A 15,567-nucleotide genomic window follows, 5' to 3' on the forward strand; every position below is an offset into this window, starting at 1 on the left:
ACTGGAGACTTTGTACGAGGCTTCTGCCTTAGACAGTTACCTGCTAGAGTGAAAGAGGAAACTTGGAAGGAGGTGGTCAGGTGCCCTTGACTCAGCTACCAGCTGCCTGACCCTCACCTGCGAGCCATTGCCTGGCTCTCCCAAGCCCACCCGTCCCTGCCTTGCCTGTGTCCTCCATGGGCTGCTCGCACACCTTTCCTGCCCCTCCCTCCCTGTGGTCTGGCTACTCCCTGGGTCATGGCCCTGTCCATCAGGCTGTCTCACCCTTGGTTTTCCCCGTTGGCCTACCTTTGCATCCTGCAGGGCTGGGGGCAGGATCTCTGCCAGGTTGTTCCCAGATGTGTTGATGTTTGCAATCTGTTGGTATTTTCTCTCCTGCGGCTCCAGCCTTGCTGCAGCTTCCGCGTGAGCACTGTTACACGCCTGCCAGAGTTGTAGCAGGCTCTGGGCCCTCTGCAACTGGTCTGCAACATCTTGGTTTACCTGAGTCCACCTGTCAGGGCAAAACAAGAAATAGGACCCCCATCCATCTCTTTCTTTGCAGCAAAAGCAAATGTATATTCTATCCGTTAAGCTAACAGAAGATGAATTAACAAGACACTGTTCAATGCCTTTTCAAAATAAATGCTATCATCAGTATATAAACAGAATTCCAACAAAATTCCAAGTTAGGATACTTCACTGACTTTATAATTCTCAACAAAATCTGCAAAATTTGTGACTGGCAGGAAATATCTATCGTATTATGAACATGTTTTAGGCAAAGGTGAGGAAAAGTACCAAACTGTTTACCTGATGAAAATTTCTCCACATGGGAAGGGCTCCTGTTTCAAAAACAGGTCTTTAGATAGGTCTTATTTAAAATGTATTTATGTCAAATTTATTTTCTAATTACAAAAGTAATAGGTTCCTTATATAAAAGTAGAAATGAAAAAAATATACTTTTCTACTTCTCAGCAAAGGGTACTTATTTTCTACTATGTTCTACATTTTCTAACATTTTACTGTTTTGTAGACATATGTTTTGTTATAGGACTAATTTCTTTGTGAATTGAGAGAAAAAAATGGCAGATATTACCTGGTACTTGATAATATTTTGTTCTTTAGAGGAATGTTAATTCCTGTATATTCTCTTACTACTTAGGCTGATTTGCAGCAGAAAGTTACTTACTTGGTGCAAACTGATCTTAATCATATGAGAAAATTGTTCCCAAGTGTACCCTTCAAAGGATGCTAGCACACTTTCTATGAGGGCAGGCAGCAGTGGAGTACTCAGGCCCCAGATTTACATAGTTGGTCTCCATGAGGACCAGGCTAAAAAATAAAATCACCTTTGGATTCCAGGTGAACATACTAGAGCTGTTGATTAAACCTAGTTAGATATCTCACTTTTAGAGTAGATACCACCAAATTATGCTGCTGCTGCTAAGTCGCTGCAGTTGTGTCTGACTCTGTGCAACCCCATAGATGGCAGCCCACCAGGCTCCTCTGTCCATGGGATTCTCTAGGCAAGAATACTGGAGTGGGTTGCTATTTCCTTCTCCAAATTATGAACAATGGCAAATAATAAAAGTATTCTTGCATCCATGAAAATTAGCTAATTTTGTGGGGCTGGCACATTCATTGGTTGTATGAAATTTTTTGGATCTCAGATGTACTGTCAAACTGTAAAAAAACTAAAAATCATAATAAGAAAAACATTTTCTGTAATACATTTTTCATTTTATTAAAATTGAAAAGTTAAAAAAAAGGTAGAAATTAAAAATTTGTTTGTAATCCATAATATGGACTGTAACATTTTGCTTTCCTTTTCTACTTAAAAAAATTTTGCCATGTTATTAATAAAAAAATAAGCCTAATTTTAAATGGATGTACATAATGGTCTATTTTTTAATTGCCAAATTCCAATTTAGTATGAATATTGAAGTAATTTTCAATTTTTCCTTCCAAATGTAACACTCAGATACAACTTTATTCAAAGGTTTTTTTTTCTGTATTTAAAGATATTGGTTTTACACTAGATTTTTTAGAGAGAATTATTGGGTCAAAGAATATAAATACGTAAATATTTTTACGGTTATAGGTATATGTTCAAGCTGCTTTCTGAAAACATTATAACATTTACATTCTCACCCAAAGCAAGTGAGAATGATTGTTTCACAATATCAGTGACCCCACTAAATGGGTGGAAAAGGTGAAAAATGGCATAATTGCTTTACTTTTATGTATGTCACAAACTTTCTCAAAACCATCTGCTTTAAAAATAAGATTCCATCCAATTATAAGTACAACATATGCTCATAACCCTCCACAAAACATGTATGTTTAAATCTATCCACTCCTATATTGAGATTATCTACTTATCTACCTAGCTTCCCTGGTGGCTCGGAGGTTAAAGAGTCTGCCTCCAATGTGGGAGACCCGGGTTCGATCCCTGGGTCGGGAAGATCCCCTGGAGAAGGAAATGGCAATCCACTCCAGTACTCTTGCCTGGAGAATCCCATGGACGGAGAAGCCTAGTAGGTTACAGTCCACGGGGTCGCAAAGAGTCGGACACGACTGAGCGACTTCACCTTCACCTATCTATGCAGAGGAAGTAAAAAAAAAAGATCACCTGATATCTCAGTAGTCTAGAGATAACTATTGTTGGCATTTCAGTGCCATTTTCCTCAGTCTTTTTTCAATATGACTGCTGATATATTCTTGTATTAACAATTGAATGAGTCTGTGCAGTGGTGACAACCCAACCCCTTTAACAGCAACCTGCACCACCACCAAATGTTTTGAGGGTGGTCCCAATACTGTATGTGAAATCAGATACGTGTCTGCGTTCCTCTTTATCCTCCTTTCTCCCCCTCCTTCCACTAAAGACTGGATCAAGAGCTCAGGACACCACTGCAGGTGCATAAATGTGGTGTCGCTTATTCAACACTTGTTCCAAGTTGGTTCATCGGAGAGGCTGAATGTGCATGGAGGAAGGACGGAGAAGATCACTGAGGGTGGCTTAATCTCATCAACACTGTCTGGTGCAAATCGGCTTTGAGCCAACTTTCATACCCCATACAGCAAAAGCTTCATATATTAAGCAGGGCCATCCTCCTTAGCTAGCTTCCCTGGTGGCTCAGAGGTTAAAGAGTCCACCTCCAATGCGGGAGACCCGGGTTCGATCCCTGGGTCGGGAAGATCCCCTGGAGAAGGAAATGGCAATCCACTCCAGTACTCTTGCCTGGAGAATCCCATGGACGGAGAAGCCTAGTAGGTTACAGTCCACGGGGTCGCAAAGAGTCGGACACGACTGAGCGACTTCACCTTCACCTTCACCCTCCTTAGAGGGAGCTTTCAATCATAAGCAGGTCATCAAAGAATCCCTCTGAATCTCACAAATATCTCCTGAGAGGTACTCTAACATCCACTTTCTTCCACCTTTTAATGTTCCCGGTAAGACAGGTTGCCCTTCTGGCCACCCCTCAGTCCGTTTCTGCCTGCTTTTTTAGTGCCTATGAGGATCACACTGGGCATTTAGCCTCTATCCACTGAAAGTGGCTATACTTGGGCTGTACTTATTTCTAGACTGATTATACCAAACACTTGTACAAGGCAAGTACAATAGCCTTCACAACACCAAATCTTACATGAACTAGATCCTTCCAAGCAGAAGAGATCAGAATAGTATGCAACCAGTTAACTCAGATGATTAAGAAGGCTTAAATGAAAAAATCTTATTTATCTTTTTTAAGAAGATTAAAAAAATCTGCTCTATCATTCAAGTTGCATCTTGAAGCGTACCTTGTGTGAGTATTTTGGCATTTCTCTTGAATTATTTCAGCAACCGAGGGGCAGTACTCTTTGAGTTTTCCAATCACCTCCTGGAGTTTCTTCCAACTCCCTTCACTGCTCTCAGCTTCGTCTTGAAGAGTCTAGGAGGACAAAGCAGGTATGTCAGCTTCAGAATGAACTGGCCTCATCCAGAGACACTTGCCACTATATCACAATAATATTAACACTCAAACCTTAACAGGACAGCTGTAAATTATTAGAAATATGAAGAAGAAAACCAAGCAGGTATTCTTTCATTTGAGGCTAGAACTTAAAATTGTACACTTAAAAAAAAAGACCAACACTCCCAAATCAAAACATTTAAATCGTAAAATAATATGAACATGAAAGATGAAGAAAAATTCATAACATATATTTACAAAGTTTCAGTCATTGGGTTCATGTAATTCATTTTGAAATTACAAGTTATACTTTTGATGCTGCTGTTTAAAATACTGTTTCATGTTTCTCTGTGGAAAACATAATAGCAACTATGTCACATCTATGCTTTCTTCCACTGGAGATTTTCTGCCAATAATGCACTGTGCCAAGATCTGGTTAATTTACCTGAAGGTTCTGCACCTGGCACCTTAAGGCCTCTAATGATAAAACCACAGGCTTGCTGTGTTCCATGCAGTACCAGAATCGGATTGTCATCATATTCACTTCATCATAGAGTTTATCATAGATTTTCCACTCCTGTAAAACAGACTGCATGGAGGTCTTGAGCTCATTGACCTACACAAAAAAGTAGAAACACATTTAGGAAATCATCAACAAGAAGCTCGCTCAACTCTTTTTTTCTCTTCTAAGGACTCTACCACTGTATCCAAGTTAGGTATTTTAATTTCAGAGTGGAGCTTTGATGATTCAATGAAGGTGGTTAAGTGAACAAGAAATATTAAAGGTTAAGTTTTAGAATGCTGCTGCTGCTGCTGCTGCTAAGTCACTTCAGTCATGTCCAACTCTGTGTGATCCTGCTGTCCCTGGGATTCTCCAGGCAAGAACACCGGAGTGGGTTGCCATTTGCTTCTCCAATGCATGAAAGTGAAAAGTGAAAGTGAAGTCGCTCAGTCGTGTCCGACGAGTAGCAACCCCATGGACTGCAGCCTACCAGGCTCCTCCGTCGGATAGGTGAATGGAAAAGAGCTCTGAGACCAGAAGGATCAGCATGGAGAGAGTTCAGCCTCCAGAGGGGCAGACCAGGGAAAAAACACTGAGTGAGGAATCAGAATCTGAGATTTCACATTTCAGGTTAACTTTCTGACCTTGGGCAAGGTATTTAATCCTTAAGTCTGCTTTTTCATCCACAGAACAGATAAAAGAAAACATAAAGAAAGAAGTAGTATTTGTGAAAATTCTCTGCAAACTATAAAGCATTATAAATGTAAAGGGTTCCCTGGGTTAACTGGCACTTAAGTCTGGTTACTCCTGCAGAGCAGGTATAAATTAAAGGGGAACATGCTTGGCCAAAATGATGAGCAAGTGCAAAGTGGGAGGAGATGCAATGGTGGCTGTATTTTATCCTTCAATGTGTTTTAGTAATTATGAAAAGTTGAAATTTGAAGCATTTAAATGATTCCTGACACAACTGAGAATTGTGTAAGTGTAAAAATTTGTATGTATTATGTAGAGAAGAACACTTATATCGCAACAATAAAAAGACAACGAAGTAAAAAATTGGCAAGGGATTGAATAGACATCTCTCTAAAGAATATATACAAATGACCAACAAGCATATGAAAAGACACACAACACTCACAATCATTAGAGAAATATAAATCAAAACCACAAGATACCACTTGACAGCCACTAGAAGGGCTATCCTCAAAGTTCGATAAAAACTAATGTTGGAGAGACCAGGGAAAAATTGGAACCCTCATACATTGCAATGAAAACATAAAGGTGTGCAGCCTCTATGGAAACATTTGCCAGTCCCTCAGAAAGTTAAATGCTATATAGAGTTACCATTTGACCCACTGATTCTACTCTTAGGTATATACCCAAGAGAACTGAAAGCATACATTTGTGGAAAAAACCTACACACAGTCTCAGCAGTGTAGGAGGTTTCAATGTCTTCATCTCCATGTCAACACTTGTTACTCCATCCTTTTATTACAGGTATCCTTCTGTAGGCTGAAGCATTTTGAGGGTAAGAACCATTTATTTTCTTTTTATCACTGTACCCTTGGCAGTGAGCATAGCGCCTCACAAAAGATATGTTAACAAATGACTCACAGAAGATATGTTAAGCTCATCCCTACTTTCCTGCCTGAGTTCTGGGGGAGGAATGAGGCTGAAGGTTACCTATGGATTTCATTTATACAGGTTATTCCCAATTCTCTCTTGAAACAAATGCTTGAAAGTAGATTTCAGTAAATGACAAATAATCCACAATAAGGACTCTGGGAAACAAGGACACACTTATAATAGGCTACTGTTTACGGTCTCTCCCTCCAACTACAGGGAGATGTCAAAGGTGAAGAGTCTGAGGATGACTGTCCTTTTTCTCTTGGTGCTCTTCTCCTGGAAGGGGTAAATGAGACTTTGACACGCCTTTGATACAATCGGCAGATGCCGTCCACACTCTTCTACGCTTTCTCTTCACCACATGCCATTTCTCCCCACCTCTGGAGCTTCTCCTATGCTGACCATGTTTCCAGCTTAACGGAAGCTACATGGGACAGAACCACACCCCACCACCCCTGGGGTATCTCCCTGAGAGTGGGCAATCTGAGCTGCTTCTTCATGGCTGTTTCTGTATATCTGACCAGCAGACAATGCCAGCTGCTCTGTAGGGTTTGCGGGGTAGGCTGGAGACACTTTTGAGTGTATTCGTGTGTTAGACAAAACAAAGATAACCAAGTGAACTTCAAGCTTGCCAAACATGTGGGAATTTGGTGATTTTGCCTCTAATTATCCAGTGAAGGGGGAAAAAAAAAAGAGATTTAAAATATGTTTCTGTACTTCACTTCAGTATTTTTCTCAGCAATTTTTCAGGTTTTGGTATAAAGCAAGTATTTACCAATAACAAATAAGATAAAAGAAGGATATCTGAAAAGAAATGGTACACTTTGAATGAATTCTAGTACCTGATTCATAACATTGTTTCTCTTTTGAAATAGTTCATCAATTTTGGATGCTGTATCTTCCAACAATGGCACTGTCCCACTCTCCAAAGTCAGGTAATTTTGTCTCAACTCATCCAGTGCTTTGGATTTAATTGCAAGTTGATTTTCTATATCCTGGAAAGGCCAGAGGGAAAAGGTTTTCATATGTGCAATATTAATTAATTGCACATTAATTAATTAATGTGCAATTAATTTCATATGTGCAATAAAATAATTAATAAGGGTAGGAGGAGTTTGCACTTTTCAAGTAAAAATGCCATTAGAATATATAATAACATTACACAAAAGACATTTTAATCATATGCCACTCAATTTTTACAATGAAATTTTACAATATGAGTTTACACAATTACAGGATGAATTTTTACAAATATTTCCATTATTATGTGGCTCTAGACTTTAGAAGAGTCTAGGTAGCAAGCCCTTATCATCATGGAATGGGAGAAAGAGTCTAGGAGATATAGTCTCCATTCCATATCTGCCCTGTACTGGCTGTTGGACCAAGCATTAAGTCATCAAACCCCCAACCTGCATTTTCTCATCTGGAAAATGGTGATGACATCCCAGGCACGAATAACTTAGAACTCCAGTGAAACCAGGGTGGCCTGTTGGGAGTGCTGCAGGACTGAGTTTCCAGTCAGGAGTTGTATGTGAGGAAATGGCAACCTGTTTCAGAATTCTTGACTGGAAAATCTCATGGACAGAGGAGCCTGGCAGGCTACCATCCATGGGGTCGCAAAAGAGTCCGAGATGACACAGTGACTGAACAACGGCAAACAACAAAGGGGAAATGGCTAGTGGGTAGTCAGAAACAGGATAGACCACCTGAAAATGAACACCGCCATACGGTGGTGTTGCCACCCATATTCTGTCAAGTATCATTTTGTAAACTTCTAAGTAGAATTCGGGTCTGAGCTGACTTTCCACCCAACAGTGAGGAGGGTCATGTCTTCGTGTAGGCGATGCAGAAGCCAAGGACCCTGGGGACAGCTCCCAAGAGGAGTGACACAATCAGGGCAGTGGGGAGGAAGGGTGCGGGGCCATAAAGACTGAGTGCCCTGGAGAATGATGACTGAATGAAAAAAGGGCACAGCCAACACGCTCCAGTCCAGATGGGACTTAGACAGGGTCTCCAAGGGAAAAGCACCCCTTTTAGAACACATTACACAGTAGGCAAAAGAAAACCATTTTCCTCTGAAGAAACAGAAGGAAATAATAAAAATCACGGAGACAGAATAATTTTGTAAACAGTAGATAAATTAATAAAAACACAAATATTGGAAAACATCTAAATCAAAATTCCCTTGCAACTTTTTTTTTTTTTTAATTTTGGCCACACCATACGGCTTGTGGGATCTCAGTTCTCCTACCAGGGAGTCAACCCAGGCCACAGCAGAGAAAGCACCAAATCCCAACCACCCAACCACTGGACTGTGAGGGAACTCCCAACATTTTCTTCTTAAGAATAACATTCAAATCTCCTAAGAACCACAATAACCATGAAAATACCTTTTTCTGCTCATCAAAAAAAAAAAAAAAAAAGCATTTTGCAATTCTGTAAAACACATGGACATGTCTCCATTTTATATAAGAAAGTAAGGACCTGGGGGTTGGAGGAGAACCCTGAGAACTGCAGCAGCTTGAGTTGCTCGCTGGGGGAGGAGTGGTAGCTACCGGCCCGAGCTATGCACCTTCTCACCTGACAATCCAAGAGCGTCTTCTGTACTGAGATCACACTTTCAGGTTTTTGTAAAGTTTTCAGTCTCTCCTCTTGGGCCTCCATCCAGTTGTTCAGAATCTGTATTTTGTTTTCATTCTCAGTGATACTTTCCAAAAGTTGTTCTAAATGTTGTATCTACCAGTTATGAATAAGAAAATAAAATTTTCTTACTTTCAACTACGTGCTTTAAAATGTGAATGTCATGATATTTTTAAGAGGATACTTTTGTTTCTTCTCATATTTCTAACATTTTGCATAAGATTTCCCAATAATTTTTGGAATAAAGATTCCTATAAACCAGGAAATAATAATTATAATCTCCTTTTTAAAAAAATCTGACATTTGAAATGAAAACTAACCTGAGAAGAATACTGGCTGTTCTGGAGTGCCACAGTATCTTTGGGAAATAGACTCATGTTGCTAACACTCAATATTTTTTCACTGCATCATCTATTGATATATGCAAAGCTTAAGAAAATGTTCTTTTTTCCAGACTCTCTTTATTAGACTCACTTAAAAACTGTCAGTATAAAGAATATCACAAACAATGCATCAACTTAATAAAGTAGTATTTTTTCAATCAGTCTGTGATTCTTCTCATTTCTAATGCTCACAATGTTTGTGAGGTTACAATCACAGTACATATGAAGTTTAATACTCCTTTTCATATGCCACAGGCACTTGCTGTGGCATGATTTGCATTCACTTAAAAGGCTGCCCGATATCTCATCATGTGGACACCATATGATTAATTATTAATATTTCTCTCAAGTTGGAAATTCAAGCAGTCTACATTTTTCACCAGAATAAGTAATGTTGAACACTCGGTGCACGTATCTGTTCCTTTTCGAAGGACTATCTACTTTAGATAAATGTATAAGAAGTCGATTGCCATTTTAAGATGATTATCACGGTTCTTGAAATTTTCTGAAGGCTTTCCAAAAAGGTACTGAAGCCATTATCTGCAATGCATGCATGTGAAAGCTTTGGGCTTTTATCTTTATCTTGTTCTAGTTTAGTTTAGTAAGCATATAATGTTATTAATGTTTATTTCAGTTGCCAAAGCTGTAACCTTTCCATGTTTATTTGCTAATTATAATTTTCTCTTCTGTAAATTATCTGTTCATGTTCATTGTTCATTCATGTACTTAAACTTAATTGTATAAATCTATTTGTATGCATTTTGTACACAACAAAGAAATCAACCAATTTCACTATTATATATAATATTAAATATTTTCCCAAGAGTAGGTTTCCTTAGTCTTTTTAGCCATGGAATAAAAATCTAACAATAAGTCATATACATTTTTCTTCCTTTTTATAGTCTTTCTAAATCTGAAATAGCTTTGCTGCTTTTAATATCTGCTTTCAAAGAAAATGTCAAAACCTCTGACCATTTAGTAGCCTCATGCAATACCTGACATCTTCCTAAATAACATGTCTCCTCTTTACTTGCCTAATTCAATTTCCCACTCTTAAATGCACCAATGGAGAATGCTGAAGCTCTGGATTTAAAAGGGGCTAGAATTGAGATGATTATTAGGTTTGACTGTAAGTTAACCACACAAATGTCCATTTATTTATTTATTTTCAGTTTGTTTATTTATTTATTTTTGGCCACTCTGTGCAGCATGCAAGATTTTAATTCCCTGACAAGGGACTGGATCTGCACTCCTTGCAGTAGAAGCACGGACTCGTAACTACTGGACCACTAGGGAAGACTCATAAATGTCTTTTTAAATTTTTCAGAAAGTGGAATCTTGCAAAGGCCAAATCATATATCAAACTATGACCATGAGCTCACCTTGCCATTCAGGGCTCCATGGACCCGCTGCCACTGGCGGTTCATCTCTCCCAGGTGCTCTGCAAACTCTGTTCTCTCATAGCGCTTACTTTCTACATCACAGGTGCTTAACTGAAGTAATGACTGGTTTACAAAGTCAACTATCCATTGTTTATAGTCCATTTCCATTCTAAGCTCCTAAAACAAAGAAAACAAAATTAAACCACCAACGTCCGAACTGAAATAGGTTAGAGGAACTGGACCTCCCCTTTGTTGTGCTGTAGGGGACCCCAGGCTGCCACTGGGTCAATCCAGCGGTACCTGTCCGGACTTACATTTTACCCTCCCCAACCCCCCCAGGTGTCTGCTTTAAGTGGAGAGCCTTATTGGGAATTACACGTTTCTGGAACAGAGAGACTCATGGCTTTCAGACAGACTGAAAAATCAAAGATGGCACCATGAATGGTAGTAGAATCATAGGAACCAAAATCAAGACCAAATATCTGCCAAGGGGTTCCTGTAAGAGGTTTCCTGAGAGCTACATTGGAATTCAGAGTCATTCTGTAGGCTCATGGAAATGACCAGGTGGGAAGCCTGAAGTTAAAACTCTCAGAAAACCCAGGACACCTTTAAGGAACTGTGCCAGTTTAGGCAGCTTCTCTGTTCCCCTGGGGACTGTCTCGGAAGCCTCCAAGTTTGGATGACTTTAAGTTCCAGAGCAATCCTAAACCCTCCTAGGGGCAAGCATGTTTCTTTCAAGACTAACACTTGTTGGGTTTATCCTGGCAAGTTCGAGCACCTCCTTTGGCGACATCTAGGGGGAAAACCAAGTTATGTGCTAGGTTGCTAGGGCCTGTGAGAAAAACACACATAGTCCCTCTACAGATTCTACTACTCACTGAAGTTAGGATGGGATAGGCGTTAAAAAGAAAATCCTTACTAATATCTTGGTTTGTGGTTAAGCCATTCATTTTCTGCCTGTCCTAAGTCTCTTCAGTTGTGTCTGACTCTTTGTAGCCCTATGGACTGTAGCCTGCCAGGCTCCTCTGTCACTGGGATTCTTCAGGCAAGAATATTGGAGTGGGTTGCCATTTCCTCCTCCAGGGGATCTTCCTGACCCAAGGATTGAACCCACATCTCCTACATCTCCTGCATTGGCAGGCAGGTTCTTTACCGGACCAGAGGCTAGATCTATTAGCCTATGAGGTCTTAAGCAATGACCAGAGTCTTCATTCATCTCTGTGTTCCTAGTGGCAAACACCTTGCTGGCACACAATAAGTATTTGCATGTGGCTTGTTAAATGTTAGTTAAATCTACTTGAAATTGAATATCACAGAGAAGTCCACATTCCTATCTATTTGTAGAAGGATATCAATTTTTCCTTATGCATTCTCTTATCCAAGGGACATTTACTTAATACCTATTGGATGCCAGGTATTGTGCTAGGTGTGCTGTTTTGGGAAGGTAAAGGAGAAGCTCCTGCTCTCAAGAAGCGAAGTCAAGGTGGGGAGATGGGCAAGTAAGGAAACATTGGGATGGCCAAAAAGTTCATTCCGGCTTTTCCATAAGATGTGATAGAAAAACTGGAACAAACTTTTTGGCCAACTCAGTAATTACAATACCAGGTGATAGGAACTATTGATAGCCACCATGCAGACCCCTAATCCTGGAAAGTAAACTGATCTGGCTGGGAGAGTCAGATTTCCAAATGAGGAGACACTTGAACTGACTGGAAGGATGACTAGGAAGATTCCCATGGCTAAAAGTGGGACACTAGAATTCCCAGGCCGAAGGTACAGGACATACAAAAACATGAGTGGGAGAGCCCCAGGAGCAGTGGAGGGACCACCAAGGACTTGGTTCAGACAGAGGTCAGGGTTTACATGGAAAAATGAAGAGATGAGGCTGGAGAGGAAAAGAGAGGCCAGTTGAAATCTCAGATTCTGTACTGTGGTGATGGGAGCTACCAGAAGAATCTGGGCAGGACAAGAGCAAGTATACTAACTTCTCTCTTTAGAATCATCCACCATCCTATTCCCCACCGATAGAATCAGCCTTTCTAAATTATATTCTACATGTCTCTTTGTTCAGTATTTCTTTTCCGACAGACTTGTCTTCTTTATTTCATGAAATGGCTTCTGGCTTTTTTTAGATAATTACCTTGTACTTCTGAAGAAGATTTTTAACTTGAGATGCAGAACTCAGTGAATGCTCGGAGTCTTCATCTTCAGTTTGATGTTCCACATTGTTCATCCAGTCAATCATTTCCATGATTGCTTTACGAGACGGCAATTTCTCCATCTGAAGCTGCAAAAACAAAATGATTTTCATTTAATTACATGCAGTTAACAAAATGAATCAGGGCATCACTGACGATGATATCTAGTTTGATAAAAGGTCACGCCACATAATTACGCAGGTTACTCATGAAAACAAACCCAGCATTCAAGCTCAGAATAAGTGACCCCAAAACAATGACAACGACCTTCACATAAACTAACACAGTGGTGCAGATAAACTGGGAAATAAAGTAATTAAGCCTGATTTCTCTCTTAAGAAAGATCCCACTGGAGGAGAGTCCAGTAATTAAGATCTATATTCAGTGGTGCCAGAGAAAAATAAGGTGGTGTCAATGAAAATTATTGAGTCAGAGAAATGATTTTAAAAGAGTTGTGTGTTAACAAATGGATGCTAATTCAAATGCTGGGTCTTTGAATACTTACCTGGTAAAGTTTTTCTTGAATGTCTGGAAGTTGAGTTATGAGCACTGTCCATTTTTGTTCAAATTGTGCCAAAGAAGCTCTCAGTGTTGCCGTATCAGCTTCCTTCAGGTGAAGGAGTTGGTTCCCAGTACTTAGAACTGCAGTCTTCAAGGAGGACTTTTCATCAACTTCCTTTGAAAACTCCTAAAAGCGAACAGTTTTAAAATTTAGAAACATTTAAGGACTTCCCTGATGGTCCAGAGTCTGCCTGCTAATGCAGGGGACATGGGTTCGATCCCTGGTCTGGAAAGATTCCACATGCTGCAACTTCTGAGCCCATGCACCCTAGAGCCTGCGCTCTGCAACAAGAGAAGCCGCCATAATGAGAAGCCCGCACACCTCAACTAGAGAGTAGCCCCTGCTTGCCACAACCAGAGAAAGCACACGCGCAGTGACGAAGACCCAGCACAGCCAAAATTAAATAAATAAATAATAAAAGAGAGACTTTTACTATATAAATATGGTATGGAGTAATTAAGAATCAGAATAACTGGTTAGAGTTCAAAGCTAAATAACTGAATTCAAATAGTAAATATTTATATGTATATGCACATATGTATACACGCACTCACACATGTATACACACACACATTTTTCCTAAATGTCAGGCACTGTTCTAGGCATTAGATATATGGCGGGGAACAAAAGAGATGAAATTCCTACCCCTCGAGGGGCTTATAATCTAATGGATTATTGTTTTTAAAAATAGCCAAATCATTTCAACTTTAAAAAGAAACTATGGAACACAGCACAAAGTTCATACTGAGTGAATTAAATGCAACCAATTTTTAACTAAAATATTTGAAAATATTCCTGTGTACTTATAAGCTTTTTCCAAGTAAATTTAAGAAATATTTTCATTTTAACATCAAAATAAGTGATAGCTACAAAGAAAGAGAAAAGACAAACAGGTCTTGGAAGTATAATTTATATTACAAAAGTTACTACTCTTTCTTAAAAAAAAAAAGACCTGAAAATAAAAGAACAATAACATTTTAGTGGAAATATCAATTCTGTAAGAACAATTTAAAACCATGTATTTATTAACTAACATTTATGAATTGATTATCTTGTGAGGTTTTGGGATGGAGTTGGTGGGAGAGATATTTTCTGTACTTATGAAACATGTTCCATGTCAGAGTAAGTTTTAGATTTATATATATTTTATAGGGCCAATTAAAAAATATACCTTATCAGTATTATAAACATATAGATCAACAATATAAACAAATAGTTCTAAGTCTGAAGAATACAGCTGCTATTAGCCCAAGTCTTACTCCTTATCCACACATAAAGGTTATAGAGACGAAACACATCAACTGTCATAATTTTCCCCTGCTATTTACAGTCAACCAATAATTATTCAAGCATATTCTATTACAACTTACAAAAAAATTGTTTATGTTGCTTCTGATTGTGTCCAGGTCCTGAGACACATTGAGGGACTGCTCTTTCCAATAGTTCAGAGTTTGCTGAGAAGACTCCAACCACTTGGTTAACTGATCTGAATCTCTGTTATAACTAACAGGAGCAAAGCGAGAGAGAAAGGAAATAAGAAACAATATCCAACACCCGCAAATTTTCTTCTGTTTCACTGTATGATTTCTTGTGTTGACCAACTCTGGTATTCAAAAAAAAAAAATCATGATTTTGTTTAAAGGATTATATACTCTGTTTCATTTCAAGCCCCAAATCTGATGCTTCTGTCATTTTCTATGATTCTATAATGACTAATCAAGAACAAAGAGGCATTTTAAAGTCTAAAATATTCTTTTAAAAATTTATGATAGCTATACCAAAATAAACCCACAGGTAAGGAAAGAGATTATTTTTATTCATCAAATGTTCTCTATAGATTTGTGTACAATACAAATATAATCAACATTTATTATAAGCTGTTATTATTTATTATAAGCTATATAACAGCAAACTGCTGTTCATTGGATGCCAATATATCTGATAGAATGAAAATATCCAAGCAAAATGCTGTCTCTCTGGTAAACATCTAAACTTCTTTAGGTTAAGACAGCCCCCTAAGGGGCAGGGAAGAGAATCAGGTTAAACATTCTGTGTTTTCTACCTCCAAGGGGTTCAAGAGTGAAATAAGTCAGACAGAGAAAGCCAAATAGCATAAAATAATCATTTACATGAAGATTCTAAAATACGAAAAAAATGAACTTATTCACAAAATCCCCTATGATTACCAAAGGGGAAAGAGGGGGAAGGATAAATTAGGAGTTTGAGATTAACATAAACACAATACTATTAATATATATAAAATAGATAAACAATAAGATCCTACTGTATAGCACAGGAAACTATATTCATTATCCTATAGTAAAGCATAATGGAAA

At 38.8% G+C, this 15,567-nt stretch overlaps 1 protein-coding gene across 1 annotated transcript in view; it reads right to left on the reverse strand.

Moving 5' to 3' along the window:
- The window catches only part of SYNE2 (spectrin repeat containing nuclear envelope protein 2), a 271,450-nt gene that overhangs the window by 60,417 nt on the left and 195,466 nt on the right, over positions 1–15,567 (reverse strand). Inside the window, exons 79-87 of the mRNA XM_068963775.1 lie at positions 14,602–14,734; positions 13,175–13,357; positions 12,612–12,758; positions 10,472–10,648; positions 8,647–8,802; positions 6,909–7,061; positions 4,384–4,554; positions 3,787–3,917; positions 289–493 (exon numbers count right to left, since the gene is read on the reverse strand). Coding sequence (XP_068819876.1) covers positions 289–493; positions 3,787–3,917; positions 4,384–4,554; positions 6,909–7,061; positions 8,647–8,802; positions 10,472–10,648; positions 12,612–12,758; positions 13,175–13,357; positions 14,602–14,734 — 1,456 coding nt within the window. The remainder of the gene's footprint in view (positions 1–288; positions 494–3,786; positions 3,918–4,383; positions 4,555–6,908; positions 7,062–8,646; positions 8,803–10,471; positions 10,649–12,611; positions 12,759–13,174; positions 13,358–14,601; positions 14,735–15,567) is intronic.

The sequence above is a fragment of the Capricornis sumatraensis genome, chromosome 2, assembly GCF_032405125.1.
Source record: "Capricornis sumatraensis isolate serow.1 chromosome 2, serow.2, whole genome shotgun sequence".
Classification (NCBI taxonomy): domain Eukaryota; kingdom Metazoa; phylum Chordata; class Mammalia; order Artiodactyla; family Bovidae; genus Capricornis; species Capricornis sumatraensis.